General features: G+C 43.4%; 1 protein-coding gene across 1 annotated transcript in view; it reads right to left on the minus strand.

Annotated features, from left to right (window-relative positions):
- Positions 1 to 27,314, minus strand: part of ANKH (ANKH inorganic pyrophosphate transport regulator) — a 105,459-nt gene that overhangs the window by 13,636 nt on the left and 64,509 nt on the right. The window contains exons 3-8 of the mRNA XM_030042035.2: positions 22,325 to 22,443; positions 21,096 to 21,179; positions 18,773 to 18,943; positions 18,041 to 18,175; positions 14,891 to 14,983; positions 11,000 to 11,095 (exon numbers count right to left, since the gene is read on the minus strand). Of these exons, the coding sequence (XP_029897895.1) occupies positions 11,000 to 11,095; positions 14,891 to 14,983; positions 18,041 to 18,175; positions 18,773 to 18,943; positions 21,096 to 21,179; positions 22,325 to 22,443 (698 nt within the window). The remainder of the gene's footprint in view (positions 1 to 10,999; positions 11,096 to 14,890; positions 14,984 to 18,040; positions 18,176 to 18,772; positions 18,944 to 21,095; positions 21,180 to 22,324; positions 22,444 to 27,314) is intronic.

Here is a 27,314-nt window from a genome sequence, read left to right on the forward strand (position 1 = left end):
TTTGGCTGCTTTTTGATCTGTGACATTGAATGTCACAGGTATATACGGTGGCAGCAAAACATGGTTCCCGTGCATTTATCTTTAAACTTGGGAGGAAAAACTACATGGAAGACTAAATAATGCTATACAGTACTTCGGTTCTGAAGAAAATGCAGTTTGTACCATTTCTTAAAGCCAGCTGCTAGCCACGCCTAAGCTCTTCTTTGTTACAAAAAGGTATTCCTGAAAAAAAGCAACAAATACCAGGAATGGAGAGATAGACTGCAGTAGCTACTCTGAGTCTGAAGCTCTTCAGCGCTGCTCAGGGGGAATTATTCTCAAAAGCAGAAAAGGAGATATTCAGGGAAAATCTCCTGTTGAGGAGAGCTGTAAGCATGACCTTGGACAGGGGAGGATGAACGACTGCTTCAATCTGGATGAACTGGACAATGTACTATAAAGTACAACTGCTTTAAATTTGGTGGAAGGGGAATGAGGATAGGCAGTATTAATCTATGATTTGATACTGGGTGATGCACTGAAAAATTTTAATTATTATTCAAACTCTAAAGTTCCATAGTCCGACTTAACTTTCTTAAAAAACAAACAAAAAGCCACACAAAAATCATATAACCTTGGTCAGCTTTAGGAAACAACAAAGGCTTGCCCTAGTTAATGCAGTAACACAAGCCACTTTAAGAAAGTTGGCCCCTTAAGTAATCTTCCGTTTCTAAATTCTAGTGCAGTGGCTGGTAACCGATCTGCTGGAACTACAGTGCTGCAAAACTCTAGCTCATGTCTCTGGCCATGTTTGTTAAAAAACAAGCATCTCAAAAACTGAAAAGCATTATTGCCATCAGAAGTCATGTTACCTTTCTGATCCAGAATTCAAATTTTTGATTTCTATTGAGTAACATAGTCTGTGCAATGTTATAGTTTGAACACATGAACACTGATAAACTCACAGATTTCATTGTTTACATGAAAGAAATCATCATGATGAATCCTGTTTTCCACGGTATGGCTAAGCTGTTTCTTCTCCTAAGGTAGAAATGCTACAGTAGCCAAATCCTCAAGATAGAAGAGATTAATCAGGTTTTTAACTGGGTGTCATATTGCATTCCCCTTTTGCTGGAAAGCTGTAGAGTATCTGAAAGGCCAAGGAAGTTAAAGTATCGCTTGTCCTTTTCAGACCCTGATGCTATTCCCTTCACCATGGATCGCAAATTCATGAAAAAATAAGGCTTTGTTAACATCAGTCCATTTTTAACTACTTGTTCAGCTGCTGGGCTCTCCTGCACCGTCACTGCACAAAGACTACATCTTTGGTTCTCTCTTCAGCATTAAATACTCTCATACTTCACCACATCCCCCTCCAAACCCTTCCCCTCTCCCAATTCCCAGCTTGGCCTTGGTGGGCCATCTTCTGAATGTCTGCTATCAGTCATCTACGTAAGAGCTGAGATAGGCAAGTGGGTAGGTTTCAGCATTGCATGCAGGTTTAGGTGTAAAGCACAGAGAGGAACGCCTAAATTAAGGACCTCAGAAATCACCACTTTGTTCTGAAAATGCTTTCTTCAGCTTGTGAACTAAGAACTAGCATTAGCAGCCTGGAATTTATATAGCTATCAAAGCTATACAAGTTGTAATAACTGGGTGATTTTCTCTGGTAGCAACCCTCTCTCAATACACAGAGGAAAACTGTGGCATCAGTTACAAGGAAATAGAAACAGTATTTTTTCTTGTTCCCCTTTCCAGCATCTGAATCACTTGAAACCATGGGGATGAGGTGGCAGATACTTGGCTAAAGGCCTTTTAAGTGAGAGTGAAGGAGGAATAATGGAGTAAAAGCCTCGATAGTCTCTCGCATTGGTCAGAATTTGCAAATCACTTGGCTCTACTCTAGGTTGATCTTTACCAAACTTAATAAAGTGTGTACACGGAAACCTTCTCACTCTGTTTGCTCAAATGCGTGAAACTGAGTGCATAAATTCTAATATTCCTATCTTTTCTTGGTACCTGACAGTCTAATACTGGTTTCACAGTAGTACTGGTAACTAGCCTTATTTTCTTTAGGAAAGGGGAAAAAAAATTAACTACATTTTTGTGAAAGTATGTTCACATATACTGCTTGTGGCAAATTCTACTTTAAAATACTTCTTTGCACACCCTCTGGCTACGGTGAAACTGCCTAAGGCATCTAAAAATTAAAGCTAATCTGTCAGGTCCTGAATGCCTTCTCAGCCTTGAAATAAGACCTTTCAGGTGTTTTGTCTCCAAAGACGGAAACAAAAAGTGAAGCACATGATACTACTGTAAGTATCGCAACTCACTAAGTGCACTCATGGTGGCTAAATGTCAGGCTGTGTGGCTGACAACGAGCTGACACCCAGTGAGAGCTGTATACTGCAGGGAACTGCCGTGCAGTTATTTCACGCTACGGACACTCCTCTTCTGCCTTCAGAAGATTTCATCAGTGAAACAGGAACCTGTTCCTTGGCGTTTCTCAATATGCGAGCCTAATTCATATTACCCTGAATACAAGCTAAGGGTACCTAGTAAGACGGCAGTCAGTCTTGCTGCAGAGATGCAAAGAATTCTTTCCCTTCTGTCCTTTACCAACAGTTGCTTTATGTCTCACTGTGTAGCAGGACTGCGTAGCTGAAAACATTAAATACATCAGTGTCTTATGTATGCAAGAGCTTTACTCAAGATACATTATCATGTGGAAAATGAACTTATCGGTAAAAGAAGAAAGTGATATGAAATGGTGTATTTATTAGACTAGACACTGAAAATTTGAGAGCAAATGGGCTTACTGAAAACTGGATAGTCTTTGGTGCCCCTCATGGGAAAAAACAGCTGCCAGACTGATGGCTGGGAAATAAGATTTGCTGAGTTCAACTGGAAATTAAACAACTATTGAGTATAAAATGTTTGAATAGCATCAGGGAATACGTCAATAAAGCAATGCTATTGCAATAATATACTGACTTGGTATGAATATTCTGTCTTCACTCACGCAGGCTCCAATTTTATCTGCCAGTGCCTACATTTCACTGGCTGGTGAAGCCTTGCTGATCATCAGGACAGGTGAGTAGGCAGATGGTATCCACTTGGCAGCTCCTAGTTTGGCATAACCAAATCCAAAGCAGGGCACAAAAGCTCGGGCATCTGGAGTTGCCTTTTAACCAGACAAGGCTTCTGAGCCTGAATGAAACACAGCTGCTTCTCTTCCACAGTGACTGGCTCTAGCTCTTACAGAATTAAGAAATAGGTAGAAACCAGCAACTACTGAGTCCTGTATTCTGGACTTTCATTCTTTCATATAGGGAATTTTCCCTGTTACACTGGCTTCCTTGTTCTTGATCAGGGTTTTTGTCTTATCTCCTAGGTGCTCGATGATTAATTATAGAAGATAACCAAGCAGATGACGACTGGAGATTAGGCAAATGATGGGATGGCTTGCAGTAAACTGTCATCGACTGGAACAAAGACCTTCCTCCTCCTCTCTTCAGGCTGAAACTAAATTATCCCATCACAGGGACCCAGTAAAAGAAACCCTGTGACTCTGGAGCCCTCTGGTTAAGACTGTGATGGGGTCTATCTGTTTGAATCTTGCAAGATCAGTTAAAGAGCCTACAGTCCCCAGCAGTCAGTCCCACTTTTCTGCCAGTGGTTGGGGGGAAATAAGAGATGCACAGGCGAACATGTTAAACGCTGCAGCTTAAAACTTCTGATCGTTATAATGTAAAAAACCCCACTTATCTATAACTACACTTTGCATATGATTATATACTTAGAAGATACATATTTATAATTATATACACTATACATTAATATATAAGATGAATATAACTGCAAACTGATGGTATCTTATGCTGCTGTGCTACAAGAAGTAAGCACTAGAGAGCTGACACAATGCCTGCCCCTTCCTAAGGGGCTGGTAATTTCCAGCAAATTAAAGAAACAAGACAGATGCCAACAGTAACTCCTTGAACTACAGATGCTCATCAGCAGGAGCCCTTAGAAATCAAGCTGTATTTTTTTCCCTTGTCAAAAGAATAAGTTCAGATATGAATCTAAATATTCCATTCTATTTACAAAAACTGTAATATTTTATTATAGAATATAAAAAATGGCCTAATATATAAAGTAGAAAGTAATATTCTAAAAGTAAGAAACATTTTAAAGCTATCATTAGACTCCTCGATTATGGACAAACCTGACTGTAAAGCAGGTGACATTTTGACATGTATTGACACGCACATATTCAACTCTCAGGCCCAAACATATAAGCCAGTAAGCTGACCAGGTGTTTGCTCCTAAGTACATTAAATTTAAACTTTCACTGAGATTTAAATCTAATGCAGGTTACCTGGCATTTGATTTTGGTTACCACAACACAACTGATGCCTATCAATTTGTTCAGCTTAAGTGCCTGAGTCTTCACTTTAGTTGAAATGTCATGGCAATGTTGTTTTTTTTTAAAAAGGGATTTACAGTTTTTACTAGTGTGTCTGTGGTTTCCAACATGTAAATCTGAAATTTGTAAGCCTTGCATAAAACACACACGCACATATAAGCGTAAATGTGAAAGCTTTCCCCCTACTCTATCTTTCAGTCTCCCTTTGGAATAGAAAGGAATGAAAAACCGCAGGGCAAGCCTGAACATCTGGATTTTGTTTCTTAAGCGGTGTCTGCTAATTAAATACAAGATAGTGTTCTACACAATTAGCTTCTCCCTTTAATCAGGCTGTTTATTCATGAAAACTGCTACTTTCCCCATTTGTCCGTAACTGTGTGTCCACTGAAAAAAAAAAGCAAAGCAGCATTGAAATTCCTTTTATAATAGCACTGGCGAGCTTTGAGCCGTTTCTAATAGAACGCATGTTAAAACTGAGGAGCACTGTGCAGCTCTCCTGCTGTACATTAACTTGGTGACAGACGGATGAACGTGGCGTGGCGCACACAGCATGTCACCCTTGGCACCTGAGCCTGCCTTATTGGTAAGGGAAAACCTGTTGTAATACACAGAGCACTCAAGAATATGAAGATACAACTGGCCGCGTGTCTTGCTGACACTTTAGTTAACAGGAACCATGCAGCTAACAGGAGCTGGTGTTTGGAAGTGTATCCCTAAAGCACTGTGGTCTGTCCCAGCTGAGGCTGCTTGAAGAGGAAGCTGAACTGAATAGCGTAGTTCACTAATTACTGCTGTCAGAACTGATTGCTCCTTCCCTGTTATAAACAAACAAGTAAGTACAGATGATTCTGGGTCATTTTTAGCGATGGTGAGCTAGGGAGCCTTCACAGTGGTCTCTGAGAAATGGCTTTCTCTGATCAGCATCTTGTACGCTCCTCATGCAGTGATCTTGCTTCAGCCACATAGAGCCGGCCATGCTTTTACCCCAATGACAGCAACTTAAACGAGGCTGCTCGCAGCTCTTAAGTAAGAAAGACATCACTTCCCTTCCAAGCCGACTGAGACATGAACAGATGCCACCACTTCCAGTCCCCTCAGAGAGTCAGATGTGCCATTTTCCCTAGCGCTGCTTGCACCATCGACGGCCCGCTTTCAACTCGGGGCACGCAACTTCACCGACTCGTGTCGGGTTTGCACGCAGACGTGTGTGTGAGGGCATGGCTGCGACTGCCACGCGGAGTGGGCAGCAGGAGATGCAGAGAAGGAGCTTGCGCCCTCCCAAAGGAGCCCTCTGCTCATCACGTTCATCTAGCGGGCACTGACTAACACGAAATCAGCCTGGAAAGCCTTGCAGCTCAGAGGCAGATGACCAAATGCTAATCACGTGGCTGCCAGCAGCTGACATTAGCCAGGGAAAAAGGATCTTAACTGACTGCAACTTCTGTGTCATCACAGAAGACTTAAGGGAGAGCTCAACTGGGAAATGGAGACAGAATTAAAAAAAAAAAAAAGAAACAGGTAATTTGGCAGTAGCTGTGCCCTACAGGCTGCCTTGGAAAACCCCTGAATTCTGCACTGTGGTGTCTAACCTCAGAGACACTGCCACTATTCTAAGAAAAACCCTTGCTGAAGCACAGCCTATTTGCTGTTACTCCTGCTGAGTAAGGCAGGGTTCCCTTGAGTAGCTTACTCCTCCCACAGCCTGCCCCTCTATGCGCAGCTCACAAGCGAGGGAATGCTCTCCCCTGACAGAGCAAACCTTTGCTGCAATGGAAAAATGCAGTAATTCAGCACCTGGACAAATTATTTTTGGATTTCTGCACTGTACTGAGGCTGACGCATCCCACAACCAAAGGGATGTGTGCTACAAATGCACCAGTTTTCTTTCTTGGGAGTCTGTGTCTTCACTTAGTTTACAACTTTGCAATGATCTCAGGGCTGAATTGTAGGGTCATCTAAACAGGTCTAGCTTTGAATCAAAATGTTTAGCTCTTCAACAGCCTTATCTGGCAATGGCAGCAAGACTAGCATTTGGAGCAGTGTCTCTACTTATATATAGAAAGAAGCATTTTTTCCTGAAGTGCCTAATAGCAATGAAGTAACAAATAATGGCAAGCAGTAATATGCACACTCTTTAAGCTGAGAGTAAATTACCAAGCATGCCTTATTTTCTAAAATCAGAACCAGTCCCTTAATTGTATGGGCAAAATTCTTCAGCTGAGTCCCTCCCCTCTGCTATATAAATTTTATGTTCAGCTACGTAGCCATGGAACAGGGCTGTTGGAAGAACTGCTGCTTACTTACAACCAAAACCACATCAATATGAGTAATCACATCAGCTCTTTTACATATTGGGAGTCTAATGGCTTCTACTTACAATCTTGCAGCTTGTCTACAATTTTTTCACTAAGCAATACAACTAATTCCCATTTTTTGAAGAAGCAGCTTTAATACCCGCCTGATGCTTCAAAGCCATGAGACGGTACTTATGACCACACTCGGCAGAACATATTTGCATGCTGTCCAGTCAGCCTGGGAAGGCTCAACTGCAGCCTTTCAGATCCCATTAAGATTTAAAATAAAAACAAAGTTATGTTTCTTAACAGAACTATGCCTTTTTTTTTTTTTTATTCTGATCCAATACTGCCACTGTCAACAAGGGTGAAAAAGTGCTTCTGCTGTAACAGTAGGTTTACAGGACTTCTTGTGCAGGCATGACTGGTCTGTGGAAGGAGGTAGGACATTTTTCTTTCAACTCCATGAAATAGCATGTCTTCAATGATTGGGAGGTTTCCCAGCATTTTACACTGGGAGGGTACTTGCCTGCATGATTGCTGCTCATACTAAAAGTTTCACTGTTATTTTTTCCAGTGGTTAATGGATTTCCTTTATCTTTCCATCCTCTGGAATCCTTCTGTAGATCATCCACTGAAGAATGGATTCACATGACGTCTAAGTATTTGTCTTGTTTTGATCTCTTGGTCAGCCTGGGAGCCTGTTTCCCACTTTCCCTCTGATCCCAAAGAACAAGATGTTACCAACGGTGATGCCACCAGTCTGACTGCCATTTGTTGCAGTAGAGCCCCTCCAGAAAAACACAGCAATCAGCGATGGCCATGGGAGCTCTGCTACATGACTGCATCTGACTTTTGGCTGCAACAGATGCAAATTTGAAGTCCAGTTCCTTAGAACCTGTGGCACATTATAACTTAAGTGATACCGATGCCTACTGAGCTTATGTGCTGAAGCATCTGCAGGCTCAGGCCCTCGAACCAAACTGAGTCTTTAGAGCTCATGTGTCTATTTTTCCACTCTGTCCGTTGACAAGCAATCCTAAGAATCTGTCACTAGTAGGCGAAAATAGAAACAGGACAGGAAAAGCTATGGACCTCAAAAGTGTTTCTGGAATTTCAGTGCGGACAAATCTCTCACGATGAGCTTATGAAAGAGCTGCCCTTGAAAGTACTATGGAGAACTTTTGGAAGAAAAATCCTGTAAAGTTACAAAACAAAAGCCTATTGCAGTAATCAAGAATTCCTCTGCAGAGGATGGTGATGGTAATTTGAGAAGCTCATGATCTATCAGAACTCGAGTAAGCTGATAAATGGTCAGAAGGGTTAAGAAAATAGTTCAGAGAAAGCTTGAGATTGAAGTAGAATTCTCAGAACAATTTATTAAGTGGAAAGATTTCCCCTTTGTGGGTCTCTGACAACACTGATTGATAGACTTCAAGGCAGGCTCCAGCTGTAGAGAACATAACATAACGTTGGCCTGGCACAGCACACAAGAGAAAACCTCCAAGGTGTGTGATGGTAGATAACATGGAGAGCCGTGGAAACTCTCCAGACAATGGCCAATTCAGTGGAGGCATAAGTCTGCCTTCATCGCATGCTGTAGGAAATGCAAGTTAGAGCCAGAACTGTTGGTCTCTAAGCCACATGAAAAGAGTTCAAGCTTAAGTCTAGGAAATTAATAGACAGGAGAAATGCCACATTGGCTCATGCAATTCTATCTTTGATGGTAGCCAGTTGTAGCTGTTTAGGGAAAAAGTATAGGAAATAAAGAGCAGACAAAACCTCCTAATTCAGCTATGGATGGATTGAGTCGCTTCATTTTCAGCTGTGAAATAAGACAGAGAGTACCGCATCCCACTTGGCCAGGTTGTGACTAGGGGGTGGGGATGGTTACAAATACTTCAGGCTCGTGTACTGTAAGGTTTCCTTCAATGTAAATTAGTTTCCCTTCCTGCATAGGCCATGTGCAGCTCAGTCAAAAAGGCTCTACACTAAAATGAAGGGGAGAGAGAAATTATGCCAGCCCTCTGTTACTCAGTGGTGAATTTGTGAACGTGGGGAGGAGAGAGTTACAAAGCAGCCAGCTGCCCCATGGAAATTATGCAACACTGGGGATAAAGAGAAAACCTGTCTGGGGTACCAACAGATTCAATTTTAGGACTCCGAGGACTGTACCCTAAAACAACTGCAGCATTTCCCACTTACTTTTCTAGTGTGAGGAATGACTTTGCCTGTGAGAAACTCATTTTCTAGGTTCTCCTCGGCTTTTGTCCTGCTAGTGCAGGTACTGAGGAGAGAAGCTGTCGTGGCCTCGAGGGCAGCGCCAGCCCTGACGGTCCCTGCCCGGACCCCCAGGGCTCCCCTCACCCTGCCCACGGCCCAGGACGCCATGTCGGCCCCCCACGGCCCTCAGCCCCCGGTGACCCCGCAGCAGGGCCGGTCTCCAGCTCCCCACAGCCCTGCCCGGCCGTGGGTCCCGCTGGGCCGGGCCCACCCACGGCCCCACGGCCCCGCTGCCCCGCTCCGGCGGGGGCGATGGGACAGGCCGTGGCTGCCCGGCCCTGCCATGGCTGACCCTGGCGCTGGGGCGATGGGACAGGCCGTGGCTGCCAGGCCCTGCCATGGCTGACCCTGGCGCTGGGGCGATGGGACAGGCCGTGGCTGACAGGCCCTGCCATGGCTGACCCTGGCGCTGGGGCGATGGGACAGGCCGTGGCTGACCGGCCCTGCCATGGCTGACCCTGGCGCTGGGGCGATGGGACAGGCCGTGGCTGCCAGGCCCTACCATGGCTGACCCTGGCGCTGGGGCGATGGGACAGGCCGTGGCTGCCAGGCCCTGCCATGGCTGACCCTGGCGCTGGGGCGATGGGACAGGCCGTGGCTGCCAGGTCCTGTCATGGCTGACCCTGGCGCTGGGGCGATGGGACAGGCCGTGGCTGACCGGCCCTGCCATGGCTGACCCTGGCGCTGGGGCGATGGGACAGGCCGTGGCTGCCCGGCCCTGCCATGGCTGACCCTGGCGCTGGGGCGATGGGACAGGCCGTGGCTGACCGGCCCTGCCATGGCTGACCCTGGCGCTGGGGCGATGGGACAGGCCGTGGCTGACAGGCCCTGCCATGACTGACCCTGGCGCTGGGGCGATGGGACAGGCCGTGGCTGACAGGCCCTGCCATAGCTGACCCTGGCGCTGGGGCGATGGGACAGGCCGTGGCTGACAGGCCCTGCCATGGCTGACCCTGGCGCTGGGGCGATGGGACAGGCCGTGGCTGACAGGCCCTGCCATAGCTGACCCTGGCACCTGGCGGGGCCCTGACAGAAGCCAGCCCGGGACTCCTTCGGACACCGTGCACGGATCACAAATCTGCTAAGGACTGTCACGGACAGACGTATGGCTGCTAACGCGAGTCCATCCCAAGCGGGAAGAGGGTGGCTTGACCAGCTCCAAGCACTAATGTAAATCTGTCCTCTGTAGAAACAGAAGTTGGATGTACCCCGGCCGTCTGCTCCATTATTTGCTACCATCCCCACCACCTGCATGAGTTTTCTTCCACAACTGCCTGTTTGTTGCCAAGAAGACTTGTGCAGAAACAGTTTGCTTGGGGAAGATGCACCTTACATATGCGTGCAAGCTGGTCATTTTGAAATGCTGCAGGCTGAGCAAAATTTTGCCCTGAATGTCAGCCCCTTGCAATGCTTCCCAGCTCAGACAAGGCTTTACATCTTTCTGTTGGTGCCAGCACTGTCTCTGAGATATTGCCCTTTTTAGTCCATTTTGAGAGTAAACAAAACCAACACGTATGAAAGTTCCCCCAGCATGGAAGACCAGTGCCATGCGAGGCGGCAGGGAACAGCAGTTTCGACACGTGCTGCCTTTCCTACCGTTCACAGTAAATGAAGGATGCCCGGGGAGAGGCTGCCATCCCACCGCACGTGAGACAAATGCGGCTTTTCATTTTCCTGACGCACTGGTTACCAGAAGTTTTGTTCATTTAAAAAAAAAGAGACAAAGAGAAGCAGATGTCTGGTAACTCCTTGCATGTGGAGGCTGACTTGAAATGAAAAGTAGTGAGAATTAAACAGAATAACTCTAGCCCTTAAGATATCTAGCCTGAGTTAATGATAGCTGATTTTCTTAGTACTCCAGTACTATGATCACAATCCCTCCTCCAGATAAAAGCAACAGAGCTTCATAAGAAAAGACAACTCACCTTTCTTGAACTGCTAGTGCTTTTAGCATTAGGTAGAGGAGATAATTTTCTGGTTGAGATGAAAGACGGAGAGTTGAACAAAGGTTTCTTACCGTTAAGGACAATGCCATGCAAACAAAAGTGAACTTCTTGATATGTGTCGCTGTGACGGTGCTGTTGGTGTTCACCAATTTATTGCTGGGGTTATTCTAGGGTAAGAGAAGGAGATAACGAGTGTTAGCTTGGCTCCAGACTACTGGGAGGCTGACGGCACCACGGTCATGTGTTGGACCTGACTGTCTGTGCCCGTGCATGTCTGCCTTTGCTTGTTTGCTTTTTAACCTAGAGCCTTCTGAGTACTTTGTACCACCACAGAATACCTTCTGCTTAAACTGACAGCAACTGCTCCTATGGTCACTGAGGCCTGTGTAATCTTCCTACTTTTCTAAGGAATAAGTTCTATTTAAGAAATTCAGCTTTGAAAAAGGTGGTAGCTCTTTCTAAGGAAACTCCACATGATTTTTTTTTAACCTTCGTTTAAAGTTTGTAGCGTGTTTTCACAGGAAAAATAGGATTTCATTCCCTTTTACCACAGAGTGGTACCAAATCCATACACCAATGCAAGCACCCTTACTGATCCAATTAGACAAGTAGGTAATATAAACAAAGCTGCTGGAACAGCTGGCTCCGTTAATGCAGTTTAATGAACAGAACATAATTAGGACTATTAGATGTTCCACCTTGAACATGGGCTCTGTATTCACGTGGCCGCGAAGTTTTATTTAAAACAACAACAAAAGCCCTCTTCCAAATGTCTAATATAGCAAATGAAGCTGAAGATTTCAAATTGCCCTCAGGGAACACATAAAAACAAACTAAATGGTCTGTAACAGGACAGGATGGGATATCAAAAGGAGGGCACCATTAGGAGCCCTGTAGCAATAGGCTGTTGGGCCATCTATTGCACTTACCCTGGGGCTGTTTGAGATACACAAGTATGTGCCAACGCTGATAAAACCTGTACCATGAGATGTAGTACAACATTTATTCATCCTTGATGTAACTCAGGTAAAAAGCAGTATCTGTCACACGGTCAGCCTCTTTTACTGAAGTTACTCGTAAGAGAAATAGGAACTCAGGCAAATACATCTTCGGAGTGGACAAACTGAACATGAGCTTTGTGAAGGGCACACCATTTCAAACTCATTCAAGTAGTTGATGGAATTTTGCAATTTAAAGCTTTTGTGGTGATCAGTACAGTGACGGCACCTGGACAGCTCCATGCTCCTCCCTAAATATCTGCTTGGAAGTTTGGGTGCATGAAGATGCACGCAGGCAACCCAGACCCTAAAGCAGGAAGCTAGTCCCACGTCTGCCCTTTTCGGGAACAGGTTATGAAAACTCTCTGTAAGCATTTTTTTCATGCATCTATTCTTAACTCTTGTGTTTCTGAAGAAATACTTCGTTACTGTTAGTTTTTATGTATGTGAGGATAGGCCTTGCTTACATCACTCACGAGTGTTCAAATGAACTCCGCTGCAACTTTCTAACAAGGCTAAAATAACAGAGAGGAAGGAAAGCACACCCAAAAGGACTGTGAAGAAAAAGGGCTCTCGTTTGTTCCTACCTCGCTGCTGCTTGCTCTATTCCACCCTTTGCTCTAACTCTTGACTGCGTACTCTTTATTCCTATCTCCTGCACACTATTGAGTTCTTGGATCAAAACACTATGCAGATTATGGAGAAAAAAAAAAGAGTATCCATTCCCACCTATTAATCAAATACCGTTCACAAGTACTCCCACAGTTGGTGGTGCTCTGAATCAGATGTCACAGTCCACTGAGAGTAACAGCATTATCACCATATAAAACAGCAAAGAGAGCACAGAACTAGGATATGCCTGGTTTTTTTTCAGAAATTCAGTAGTAACCCTTAACCTGAGTGTAGCTGCTAGGCCATGAGGTTGCTCTGGACACAGTCTTATAAAAGACTGAAGCAGGACCCTGCATCTCTCTTACATATGTGAACAGAGACAACAATTTCCCTGAGGAGACAAGAATCTGACTTCTCCGTTAGAGCCACTGAAGAGGGGCCTACTATCTGGATCCCAAATCCCATCAGTCAGTTAAGGCAATGCAGCGTGCTTCTGATGACCATCAGCACTGCCAGCTTTCTGAGTAACTGACAAAAGAAAATGAGAGTTTGCATACATGCAAACTGTTTCAGCATCTGAAAATCACAACGGAAGCTTTATAGAGTCCGGAAATAAAAAGTGCTTCTATCCAGACTCTTCTGAGAAAGCCTTAGCTTAAGGAAACAAAGCTTTCGAAAGGCACAGTGACATGCGAATGACGTGTGACCAAGGGTAAACCAATTCTCACAGCAATCTAAAAAAAACCCCTGTGGGTTTCTGGTTTGGTATTTATTGTCTGAAAGGTACAGTGGAGGCATTTGCACACATGCTTGCCAGGATGAGATACCCTTTATACTGCTGCTACCTCACTTAGCACATTTTATGCCAAATTGCTCTTAAAACATGCAACTAAAATCCCCATTATATTCTTTCTCGGCAATTAGATAAACTGAACCTATCTGCGCCTTACCCTAGCTTTTTCTTCCTCACATTTGTTCCACAAGAGCTCTATGAGAAGAAGCCTTTTAACTGAAATAATAAACAGACAAATCATGGTCTAATCCTGTCACCACTAAAGTTGTCAGCACATCTTCTACCAGCTAAATGAGACCTGAATTTAGGAGTCTTAATTGCTGTTAATTTTGCTTGGGGATAGTGCATTTGATTGTGGCTCATAACAGATGAGGTTAGCAGCCCCTGTGTTTCCTGTCCCAAATCATTTTTATCTTGCAGTTTATTGGTTTTGCATCTGCAGCTCCTTTTCAGCAGCATGACCTCTGAGAAAGCCTTCATGTTGTATTTTATCTGACAGGTCAATTTAGCTGTACACAGGCAAGTTAGGAAGTTACGACTGATTTGACTTTCCCTTATTTTGTTTTTAAATTCTCCTTGGAAATATGGTGGATCGTATCAAACAGGGCTTGCTTCAGTTAATTACATCCCAGAGCAAGGAAAGATTTTTTTTCATCAGTATTTGGAACCACAAAGTTCAGTTACTAATTGGTAAATAAAGGGAAGGAATGGATCTGGCATTTGAATTAGTGTCACAGGACATGACTGTTCTTCGCACAACATACGGGCTAGTGAGTACCAGTTCTAAAACAGAGCAAAAAAAGAGTCTAAACAAAATTAATGTTGGGTTATATATTTACTCTGTGCTCAGTTCCAGGAGTAGTCCTTGCATTCTTACATAATTACGTGATTTGCCAACAAAAATCTTCAGTCTTGGTTGGCTAAGTCAGTACTACTAAAATAAGGTGTTATCTGTGTTACTGTCAGTCTATGAAACAACCTTTGCTAAATATTAACATAAGCAAATGAACCCAAATCCATTTGAGACATACCACAGAATGTGGAGCAGACGTGAGCTTGCTCACTCACTGATGGACACGTTGTGAGAAATCACTTCATTGGCCAAGTAGCTACATCATAGTAAGTAAGTGAGGACTTTTTTTTAATCCTTAAAAATACAGCACCTATCTATTCAAAAGGTAGCTTAATACCTTGTAACACAGAGCTAAGGTTAAAATCATAAATCAGACAACAGCTTGAAGCCACCAAAACCCATTCATTTTAACTAGGATTTTAAGAAAACCTTATCAGTTGGACAAGGAACAATAGGCATCAAAGCAAAAGTAAAAAGAAGTGAGACAACAGACGGCCATTAATACATCCCTGTTTAATCTTTGGGTCATTTATTTTTTAAAGAATCTGTTACACTTGATTATGGACCCATGAACTAACTTTCTTCATATTTGTTTGGCAGAAACCGAAGCCATCCCTAAATTAAAATGTAACAGAGAGAAAGAGGAAGACCACGCATGGGAAACAACACAAAAGGTATTTATTACACCCGTAACATGGGCACTCACCTTGTCAAAAGCAGGGTATACTGCTCTGATCTCTGTCAGCCAGCCATACGGCATGTGTCCCACAGGATAGGTAGCTGTCAGAATCGCCACTGCCTATGGAAAGAGACAGGGAAACGTGAACTTCAAATCTTTGAACAGAACAGTTAAACATAGGGTGCCATTTTCCATCAATATCACACATTGACTTTGACACAGTGAAAAACCAGGCAGGCAACTGGAAGCTGGTTGTTTCAGGAAGACCGTCAGAGTAGCTGTCATTTGACCCGGCCTTTTAAGCTTACGAAATCTTTCGTGGCATGAAGCTACATTACTCAGCTTTGTTGTTTCACCATCACTCTGATACTTTGGGACAATAGTTAACTTGAGCTGGTTAGTAATAGTTAGTAATAGTTAACTTGAGCTCCCTCCCACACTACTCCTGAGTTATTTTGCCTGCAGATACCTGAGTAGCAGAATGCCTTACAGCTCACAGTAGCTTTGGATCATATTTCATATTTTTAATTTATATACTTTAAATTGGTTATTTGTAAGTAAAACAGTTTTAAGACAGACAAGACAGACCACAAAACAGTAGGCCTCGGTGGCTGACTGACTTTGGACATCAAACTGACTGCTCTGGGGCAGGAGGCACTTACATGACAAAAAAACCCAACAACCTCTCCCCACTTCGGTGCTCATCAACAAAAACCAGACAAAAATAATTCCAGGTGACCATTTTTATCATAAGAAACAACTCACTGCCTGCATTTTAAAACTAGGCCCTTTTGCACTTTCACAGGTACAGTCCAAGAGGTACATCAAAGACATAACAACCTCCCCTACATATTAATGTATGAAAGATTTTGCTGCTGTTTCTGATTTCTGAAGAGAAAGTCCAAATACAAGTACTTCATGTCTTTCACGTAGGAAAGGTGTTTAGGGAGCTCTTCCTGCAGCTGCTTGGAAATCTACTGTCACCCCAAGTTTTCTAGTCCTCAGAGCTGAAGTGTGGATCTGTACTGACAACTGCCTGACTCTCTTAATTCCAGAAGTCAAAGTGTTTGACTGCTTTTCGTCTGCAGATTCAGATCTGTTAAAATCTGCCTAAATCCAGAGTCATTTTACATCTGGCAATGGTAGCGTTAAGAAAGACCTTTTTTAACTACTGCTGTCTCTGTTTCACTCCTAAACTTTCGATGCACATTTTCTTGGTTATCTGAGCCCATTTTCCCATTATAAATGTAATTGCTGTCCTTGCTTGGTTAAAAGATCTATACAAACACAGGACCATATAGCAAGCTAATTTGTTCTAAAAAGAGGGGGGAAAGTAGTGATATCCACAGACAAGAAGAGAGTGGGACAGATTTTTCCTTGCTAATAATAGCTTTAACTAGGTTTAATGTACCTTGAAAAAGTAATTGGTTCAAAGAAAACAAATTGGAATTTTAAGACAGTACCTTTTTTATTTTCACCTCCCCTCATTATTGTATTTTCAGCAGCATTTCCATCTGTATGAAACCTAACTAGGTTAAATCAAATAAGGAATATAAAAGATATTTTGCTCATTTTCACAAGGAAGTCCAAAAAGACTGCAAAGACACAGTAGCTGTTAAAGAAAACAATATTTCACTACCACATTTTGTATGCTAGATCCCACTTGGATTAAATTATTGAAGTTTTTAGCAGTGATTTTTCTTCCAGTATTTTCCTCAATTGGTAGGATGCCAAAATACGTGCACAAAAGCTTTCCTAAATGTCTAGAACCTGTATTTCACAGGTGAAAAAGTCCCCCATCAAAGCCAACACCAAAAAAGATACCCCAATCACCGTAACTGTGCTGGCAGTCCAAAGAGAAGCAGTGGGAGTTGGCCAATGCAAGTGGACTTCTTGTCCTCATGAACGTGCTACAGCCTAGCCCTTCACAGGGACATCCTGCCCACCCTGAAGGTTGCTGGTATTATTGAACAGGGGACCTGTAAAACTGCTGTGTATACTGATGCTCCAGACACTGATGTTATCTGTGTTGCCAGCACCTCCCTTTTCAGAGGCAATTATTTCAGGAATCAGAGAAAGCTGAAATGTGACCACTACTGTTAGCGTAAAAAGGCCAGCAAACCACCAGCTATGACACTTATTTGGAGTCATCCTAATAGCAACAAAATGCAATTGGCTAGCCGTGCAATGTGATGCATCTCAAATCAAAAGTCACCAAGAAATGCAAAACTGATCTCTGCTAACCTGCTCTGGCTCCCCTTGTACTGAGACTGCTATTAACGCATAGAATGATCCCTGATTTACACATGTAAAAGTGGTAACGTTTCCTAAATTCTCTCTCCACAGCTGTTTATCTGCAGTCACTGGCAACTCCTGAGCAGGTGAAATAAACGGTATCATGTATGACAAATTAGCAATGCTGAGAGAATGTTCATCAGGCATCAGCTGTTTGAATTTTCCTTTCCATTTAGTATCTTACAGCTTTGTTTTTCCTATAGAAAAACCATGAGAGATTTGCTAATGACTACGTGGATCTAGACATCCTCCCACCGAAACTGGCAACAAAGGTCCCCCAGACTTCTTAAGAGAACAGGTCAGCTCATGGTGAGCATTGCTGAAGGCTCTGTATTACAGTCAGAAGGCTGGCTCCCATCAGCTGTAGGAGACTACTGGAGTAATCTGAAATTCCTCAAGAGAAACGGGGTGCATTTCATATCCCAACCAGGAGACAGATTTTTTTTTACATGCTTCCTTATGTCTCTACCCTGTCCCATGTCACGCACTGACTGCTAACAGTAGTTCCACATCAGTTTGCACAGCTGCATATATACATGACAGGAAACAGCGGAACATGGGACTACTGACGACTGTCCTAAAATCTCTGGGATCTGAATGCTCCACACCATATGTACCTATAGGTAGAGCATGAAAACCTGGGATGTGGGAACTGTTCAGTGAAAAAATTCTACCGGTCTTGTTGAGGGTGAGCTCCCACCAGGCCTGGCAGAAATGCTCATGGTAAGAGTCCAAGCAGTCTTGTTTTCAAGGATAAAGAGAGCACTGAGCAGAAATGCACTTAAGACAATTTTTTCTTGTCAGCACAGCTGAGAAGAGAAACACACAGGTAACTCCATGTGAATCATTGTTTGCAGTAACAGAGAGCACTGACTTTCTTACCTCTGTGGCTGTAGAACTGCCACCTAGGTCCCGGGAAACAAAAAGGTTGACAATGGGCCTACTTATTCGCTGCGTTGCCAAAATTAACGCCAAAGGCCACCAGAAACTCAGCATCTTCCTTATTGTAGCCTCTCCCTGCAACACATAGGAAAAAATAGTAAAAAAAAAAGTGGGTTTGGAAAAAAACATTCAGGACTGAACCAAAAGCACAGAGAAAGGATTTTTGCTTTTCCCACCCATTGTCAGTTTGGTACATTCATTTCAATAGTTTTCAATATGAGGAGCCTAAAATATTTTCACTCATGTTAGTAATACTGATTCAAAAGAAGCTGTGTCATGGATCTCAATAAATAATGCATAAAGTATCTATTTGCATAATTTCTTCTGGCTACCAGACAAAGATATGTGAAAACCAGTATGACATTCGAGGAAAAAGAGGAGTTTTGTGACCTTCTTCCCTGTGAAATAAGGCGTCCACTTACTTCATGCTGTGCTGTCTTACAGCTCAGTACAGAGGTGCTCAGTAGACAGCACATCCATACCACGGGAAGCACTGACTCATGTGCACTGTTGCTGGAAAAGTTTCTACCCTGCCTCTTTAAATGAAAATGTTTTATCCTGCAGAACGGAGAGAGGCAGCCCTTCATGCACAGTGGTTTAATACAGTATCATAACACAAAAACCAAGTTTAAAATTACTGAATTCAAAAAAGCACCAAGTATTAAGACATACCCCCATTTCAGGCCCACTTCTGTCGGGAATGACATCGTGTATGTTCCTGTAGTAGCCGAGGCATAACGTGGTACATCGGACAAGTGCTCCCATGTATAAGGACAAGATTGGGATCAAGAGAGGCTCCCTGCACTCCAAGTGACTGTGAAGCAAAATGGCTACAAAAACAACCTACAGGGCAAACAAATAAATGACCAGTAATTTGTCTGTGTGTTTCTTTAGGGCCAACATATCTCCTGTCTGACTCCAAGCTAGTCCATCTGAACCAACAACCATGCATGACTACAGTTTCTATCTGACTTGGAGCTTGTGGCATTTGAAACGTTAGTCAGGACCCCCCCTGCATTCGGTCATAAAAATGAGAACACAAGAGTTAACATCATACGGAAGCTCTATTAAACAGTACTTGAAGGTATGCGCAGGTGTCAGACTAGGAGCCATAAATAGGAGAAGGTTAGCATAAAAGTCTGGCAAGGTCTGGCAGCAAGCATGTGGCTGAGTGTCACCCTTCCCAGGAGAATGTGCTATTCTGATACACACTGAAGTGGAGACATGCTTCTAGGGTCAGCTTCTAAGCCCTACTTTTTTTTTTTTTTTTTTTGAGGAAGGGGGGGAAGGGGGGCAGTGGCAATTAAAAAGCCAGATGTTTTAAAGTATTCACTTCAGCATTTAGAAGCAGGAAGTCTTATGTCATCCTAATTTTCTACTTTTTTGAGTTAAATTTCAGTATTTCATCATTCTCTCTTCAGCTGAGTGCCACATTGATGTAAATGAAACGGAAACTTTTGGGCTAATGAACAGTTCAAAATTCAGTCTCGTAAGATTAAATGCTCAATCCAGAAAATGCAAAGGAATTGATTAATATGATGTTATTCTCTTCATTAAGTACAGAGCTGATGGTGTGCCTGTTAAATTCCAAGGTGTAGAGAGTTCTGGAGAGTCACAACTTCTTGTCTTCTGGATTTGCTCTTGCTCTGTGCAATATTTTGCTGAGAGAAGATGACAGGTGTCTTATTCTTCATAACCCTGGCACCCCACTCACCAACCTTTGTGGAAAGGGCATGTGTACCATGGCCAAAATAAGAATTTGTTTCTGTATTTAGCTGTATATGAACACACATGCATCTAGGGTCAGCAAACTTTGTAGGTCACATCAGAACAAGAGCAGATACTGAGGGTTAAGGTCATTTTACAGTAATTGGTTTTGTCTTCAGGGATTTAGTGCAGTACTGTAGAGGGGCAGACGTGCCAAACACAGAATAGCAGCTGACTGAATGGTTCAACGTGATTTATGGTTTGCTCATATTTAGTAAGAGGAAAATTCTATGGAAAACTGAACTAGGTGCTGTTGACTTCCTATTTCTTTTGATGTTGTACTGTCGTTATCCTCTTTCTTACCCAGTCCTTACACCATTCAGCTGCTAATGGGGCAATACAGCAACTGTTTTACAGGTGCTGGGACTCTCCATTTCGTAATATTTTTATATATGCTTTAAAAAGAGGGCTGTATATTGGTTTTCAAATGCTACAACACTGGCCATCAGCAATGTGTATGAATGTTGTTTTTTAAGTGTGTCTACTACAAAGCAACAGGATAGTTAACACCGCCCTCACAAATGAAAGTTCAAACATCATTTGGTCTTCTCTGCATCACCCAGGGGCTATCACCACAGATGCCTTCTGCTGCACTTCTGAGCCTTCACCTTTTGGACCAGTGACAAGAACAGTGCCATCCTGGCACTCGGAAGATGGCTTACACGACTGCATTGCGCTGCATTAGACAGCATGTGCAAAACTGACAGGCGAATTGGAGAATCAAGCTTTCATTTCCCCACCTACAAGCCCCACTCAGGATTTCAGCGCAAGTGTGCGAAGTGTGGGGGAGAACGTATGGGGGGAGAAAGGCCTCTTTCAAAGCACTCTGTCAGCCTCAGGGTTGGTAGCAGCCATCGGTCTCTGCCCGACCTTTCTTTTTCCCAGATGTACACACGTAGATATAACTTGTTTCTCAGCCATTCAGAAAACAGGGTTGTGGAGGTGCTGGAAGACACAGCCCTAGCCCAAACAACCCTGCTTCCCTTCTCCTGACATTGGTTTGGGACTGACTTGATCCACTCCAGTGAGACCAACCTAAACCTCAGCCGGCAGCGAACAGCCTCCACACAACGGGGAAACAGCCAGAGAAGAGCACGCAAGATTATTTCCTCTGGTGTGTTGTTCACGGTAGAGAGGGAAGGGTGCCTCTGTGCAAAAGAGTTCCTGCTTAGGAAAGCATTTAGTCCGTAACACATCAGAAACAGTGACTGCTAAGAGGAGTCCCTACCTGAGCTATGACATCTGAGATGGAGGCACATCCCACCAGGAAACTGTACTTGTGTTTCAGCAGAATCCCAGCATGGGTCCATGCCTGAAAAAAAAAGGCAGAGAAGAGTTCAGGAAGTGATTATGATATTTGTGACTGATTTCAGGTCCCAGAATGCTGTTTTCTGGTTGTTACATTGTACACAAACAACTTGTAAAGCTCTTTTCCACCAGCAGTACCTGCTGTGAACCTGGGCAAATGTTAAGCCAGTAATGCAGAGAAAGCACTGCTGCATTCAGTTCCTCACTGCCAGGGCTGACAGGGAGAATGCGAGTAATTTTATAGACTGTATAGAAATTTCTGAACAGATCTACTAAGAAACTGCCCCTTCTTTATAAAACAGATGCCGCACCAGATGGATTATCATACTAAATAATCCCAGGGAAAAAATGTTTATTCTCGTTCACCAGCCGGATGCACCTCTTAAGTGTAATATCCATTGGCCCACTGAGTTATACTGAGTCCTGTCTGGAAAAGAAAACTTAATGATCCAACTTCTTTTTATTGTCAGCTACTGTTTCAAGCAGACAAAGTGGTAGAGGAAGTGGTGGAGGCATGCCACGAGAAGGTTATTCTTTACCGGTTTTACATAGAAGTAGAGGCATTAAAGAGAGCTGCCACATTTTTATGTCGTGCAGGCCCCAAGCAGTAAGCCTGGTGATCTGGGAAGCAGCAGCCCACCCCACGTGTGGCTCTCTTGCCAAAGCATTTGAGATATACTGGACTTAGCTGTGCTTGCAAAAATTGGCGGTAAGAAGTATCTTTTCAACAAATTTGCTCTGAGAAAATATCAAGCTTATTCCTTGTGAGCTCTGCAAGTGATCTGGGAACGCATGGCAAATCCAACTCTTTCACTACAAATTGGAATGAGAGGACACATACAGGCAACCGGTGCAGCTCATCACAAGATGACCAGTGCTTTCCAGCATGCACATACAGTAACTCTTACAAGGCAGCTGAGGTTTTTTACATTTGTCGTGATCTCTGGATGTTCAAAGTCCACCCAGATGCTTTTTCCAGGTAGCAGGAGATGATGTGTGCAGATACATCCAGAGCTACTGCTTGCAAAGGACACACCTTCCTTCTGCACACCTCCAGTTTCCCATCAGGTAACAGACTTTGTGAACTAAGGTCACCAAAGAAAAAAAATAACATTAATATTAAAATTCAGTTTTGAATCAGGCACTCACCATGGCATCCATAAAAGGGAAGGCAGCAAGATAAAGGAAGGCCCTCCGAGTTTTACTTCCCACTGATTCATCCACATGGTGCAGCTTATTAATAATGTAATACCCCAAATCGCTATATGCTGTAGAGACACAAGAACAGGAAGGAATAATAAAGGTTACATATGGACCCTGGGTGAGACACTCAGAAGTACCTGAAAGACTGTGACGCCTAGGAGCTCAGACATGCATCCACTTAGCAAACAGCTGCAGGGGCTTCAGGATATTACAGCCTCGCCAGCTGCTGTTTATGACTAAGGAGTGCTCTCATGGTTCTCTTTCAAGTAACCTTTGGCAGAGGAGTGATAACAAATGGCTGTGTTGGAAGATGGGTATAGTAAGTGCCACATCTGTTGGCTAAATGAACACAACTGGTACTCCAGAAAATCTACTGCTCTTTCATTAACTCAAGGCTCTTTGTTAGAAAAGCTGTCTTCACCAGGCATTGTGTATTTCATGGGATGTAGTACCTTTTAAGTGCTGAAACCATCTATTGTCACTGCATTCTCATGACATTACCTGTAAACCCGCCCAAAGCTATAAACGGATACTATGAATTGTGAAGCTACGCAACAAATCGCTCTCATTATGCCTCTCCCTTACCCTGCCTAATGATCACCTCATTGCTGGGACCTGTCAGGGCGCTGCGCCCTTTGCCGTGCAGTCTGGGCAGCCTTGACCAGCCTTAAGTTTCCTTCCTTATCTAGAGCCGGCACCTCAGGAGCCACAAGTCAGAAAAGGGCACCGCTGGAAATCAGGGGGTTGCCACTTCTGATCGCCAGTATGTTATTTCACCATCCTGCTCCAACCCGAGACGAGAATTTTTAAGTATTGGGCAACGCGCCTCTTGCCGGGTCTCTCTTCCTGAGGCGCTGGGTTGAAGACAGCACAGATGCAGGGACTCGCCGCACAGCTCTCTAAAGAACTGCTTACGTCTCTGTCAGTACCCGTGTTATCCAACTGTTTTAAAAACCTGAGAGTCCTCCTCATGACCAGGAATAATGAAAAGCTAGCTATGCCTGGAGTCTCTGAACTATGGGGTCTTACATAATATGCACAGTTAAATAATCCAAATAGTTTTTAACCTTTTATAAATGATGTTCTAGACCTGCATATTATTACTTAGTTTCCTCTATACACTTGTAATAGCTGTTAAAAGAATGATTAGGTTGTAAAGTCAACCTCCCAACACAAGTAATGGCAGAATTACTTATGCCTGGGGAATCGTACCTCAGTTCTCTTCCACTTGTGTCTTTTCTAAGGTAATTATCTCAAATGTGAACATCTATCTGATTTTCCATTTATAACAACTCTATTATCATTGTACAGACCTTCAAATAGGGTATTTCAGGAAAGTTACCCTTTTCATGAATGCAGGTCACATAATCGGATTGACAAATGTTAACACTACTCGTCCAATTCAGTCTTTTTAGCCTAAAACTCTCTCTCATAACTGAAAAACAGTGTTTGGAAGCAATTAAGGAGGAGTTTAAGTCATCATTGTTTTGTGATGGCTTAGGGATACAGCAGTTAAACGGTTAACAGGACTGAAAACACCTTTTCAGTTCAAGCAAGACAGTGTAAACAAGGTAGTAAAACAGAAGGAGGTGGTATGACAGCATTGGGAACAGGCACAAGCCTCATTCCAGATAACCAGGACTGCCCAAAAGATGCTAAAACGTTAAAAACACCCCCTTTCCCTATGCTGGTCCCTACCTATATGTCTTGCATCTGAACTACAACTGTTAGACTCGCAGTCTTCCAGTTCACCCACTAATCCCCAGGTTGCTTGGCTGTCCTCCCGAGGCCTTGTTTCCTTTTCAAGGGGGTTGGGGAAGAACTTTAAAGCAGTTTCCTCAGTTCAGGGAGGCCAATTTAGTTGTTTAAGTGTTTATGTGCTTGTTGCAGTCCAGTCACACATCAAGCACAGCCTTTTTTTATTTTTGCACGAATACCGATACACCAATTTTTGCTCCGTATTTTGAAAACTCTCTTACGCACGGATTTTTGCATGGTAAGTCCTTGTGGAAAGCTACTTTTACGGCAGGGCAGTACACGGATGTTTCTGAATCAACTTATTTGAATGAAGGAGAAGAAGTTTGGAAGGCACGTGAGGCAAGGCGCCTGTGAGGGTCAGATTCATCGAGCTGTCTCTCAGGTTCCATTGAAGTTGCTTTATACTTCTCCTGCACAAAAACTTAAAAACTGCTGCAGGAAACACGCACCCTTATTCCCCACATGGGGACTGACAGAATCAGAGTCCAGGTGCTGAGGAACCTGCTTCTGTGGAGGGGCCTTCACCAGCAGTGCCGTGCTGGGAAGACACCACGCCGCAGGCGTCACCCTCCGTGCTCTCCATGCGCTTCGCCTGCTTTAAATGAGACTTTTAAAGTGTTTAGAAAGTGAGTAATAAGGTACGGTTTTGGCTCTAAAAGCCATTGAGATGTTTACTTTTTTTTTTTTTTAAGTTTACTATCACAGAAAAATTCACAGAATCAGAGGGGTCAGAGGCTGAACTACTCTCACTTCTAGGAACAGACAGCTCACCACCGCGTTGTAGTTTATTGGCGGGGCACTCTCCAGGGACTTACACCACCACAGCCCACAGCACCACATTTTTAAGATTTGCAGGGATACCAGCACTGTGCTCTGTAAGCTTTGAGATTGTTTTTTCTCTCCCCCATCCAAAAAAAAGTCTAACTGCACTTTTTAATGTGATTCGGATTTTAAAATTGTAATGGCTAAGCTTAAAAGATGGTTTTAAAATAGTCAACTATTCAACATGTCAGTGAAAGCACACAATCACTTTTGCTGGTGTCCAAGAATGTTTCCATGTTGTGGAAGGTGGCAAAGCTGAGCTACAGGTGCACGCAGATCACACCTGAATGAGGCGTGAACAGCACGTGGCAATAACGCAATAAGATTGTGAGGCTGTAACAGCACAGGAATGTATATAAATTATAGAGGCTGTTAATAGGTTTTGGAGGGCTTTAAGGATTTTGTTTAGCTGCTTAAAAGTAGTCCTTCAGGATAAGGCAGAACCATAGCTTGCTTAATGCTTTTGCTTCATGTTGACCTATTCTCTGATTGGAGGAATAAGAAGATTCGGAAACCACCAGAGCCAGTTTGAGCCAGAAAAAGGAGACATGGTAACAACTAGCCTAAAAAACAGGAAAGAGAAAGAACTTGCCTAGAGATCAGAAAAAGGACCCAGTGAGACACAAGACGACCCCAGACCCGAATATTACAATTGCACCAGACTACGGTGTGAGGGGCAGGAATTTAGATTGCGAGGGTAGAATTGCCCAGGGATTTTAGTGTTTGGGGTCCCTCTGGGGAGACCCCCAGCTTGAGCTGCCTAAATTTGTGCACCATAGACAGAATAAATGACGCTTTTTATTTTGAAGGCCTTGATGAGAGATTCTGCTTCGGGGAACCCAGGGTCAAACCCGAGGGAAGAAGGGCCCGAGGGCGAGCGTGTGTGGGTGAGGAGTGGGAAGGGTCACCCGTGGGCTCGCTGGAGTCGCCTGCTGCGAAGGGACTGCGGTCCGAGCGGATAAAGTCTCGGGTGGTGTGTGCGCGGCTCCTTCGTCGGTGCGTGAATGCTCGGGCAGCAGCTTCTCCCTTAACATCCATCGTCGGAAAGAAGGACGGGGAGAGCTGAGATTTACTGACGAACAGACAGGCATGTGTTTCTGAGCTGTGAATAAAGCAATCGCTGATGCAATTAGAACTTAACCTTGGCCAACCTTACAAACTTGTTATGAAGCGTGGTACAAAATTCGTAACACAGACAACAGCTGAAGAATATTACATGAATCTAAAGCAGATGGCTCTTCCCATTCCTTGCATCATTTCAACCAAAACAGAGAAGTCCAACTCCAAGACAAGCTGCCTGTTTGCTCTCCTCTAATACCTCATTTATTTTGATATGTCTATGGATTAGTGTTGCTACAGAATTTAAGCAGGAATTCTTGCTTTTGGCTTTTCCAGTTCAGTTTTAAGACCCAGAAGCTTAAGAAATTACACCGAAAACCACATACCTAATTGGATCTCCTCATCCCTACACCGATTTCTCTAACAAGCCGATTACTACCACATAAACTTCAGACATTCTTAAAACAACTGGACACACTCTTAATGATGCCAGCAGTCTCAAACAAATAGCTGCACCGTAATCATTTTGGAGCTGTCTACTACCCAGCATGTTATACTTACATCATAAAGAAAACAAAAAGAAACCCTCATAGGAAATGATACCATTTACTTCCAGACACAGAGCTACATAAGTCAATATTAGCTTTACTGGAGGAAAAAACAATCCAAAACCATTTTTGGGTTAATGTGTGTTCTTTTTAGATGCATTCCATTTTCATACTTCGCTGCCAGTTTTAAAAATTAACTTGGAGACTTGAGAAGTAAAAATCTATTCTGCTGCTTGTCAGAAAGATGGCTTACATGGCCAAAACTGGTGCTGGTCAAGAGTTTGTTCAGCTAAGTGATTTTGGCAGATAGGAAAATGCCAAGTTGAAAAAAAAATAATAATTGAGTGGCAAATCTTCATTTGAAGATGGCACAAGGTACATAGATTTCTCTATGTCTTGGATTAGCCCCACTTAACGCAGAAGCAAAAGCCTGCGTCCCCCTTGTGACAGCCCAGATGATCAGAGTGTTTTAGGCTTTGTGATTTTTTTGCTTATAGTAATAAATGAATTTTAAAAAAAAACAGCTTAGGAGCATCTCAGTGCAGACTGATTACTGCAATCAACTTTTTCTGTGCTCAGCTCTAGTTCCAAAATTGCATTAGTTGATTTTCCCAAATCTATCAATGACCGTTCGTCTCTGAAATATCTTTAGGTAGGCCAACATCTCGTAAGTCTCAAAATTAGCCTGTTTTAACTAAAACCCAATCGTTGCTATCCTAAAATCCACAAATGCTTTAGTCATAGGCTTT

Source organism: Aquila chrysaetos, chromosome 18 (genome assembly GCF_900496995.4).
Source record: "Aquila chrysaetos chrysaetos chromosome 18, bAquChr1.4, whole genome shotgun sequence".
Lineage (NCBI taxonomy): Eukaryota > Metazoa > Chordata > Aves > Accipitriformes > Accipitridae > Aquila > Aquila chrysaetos.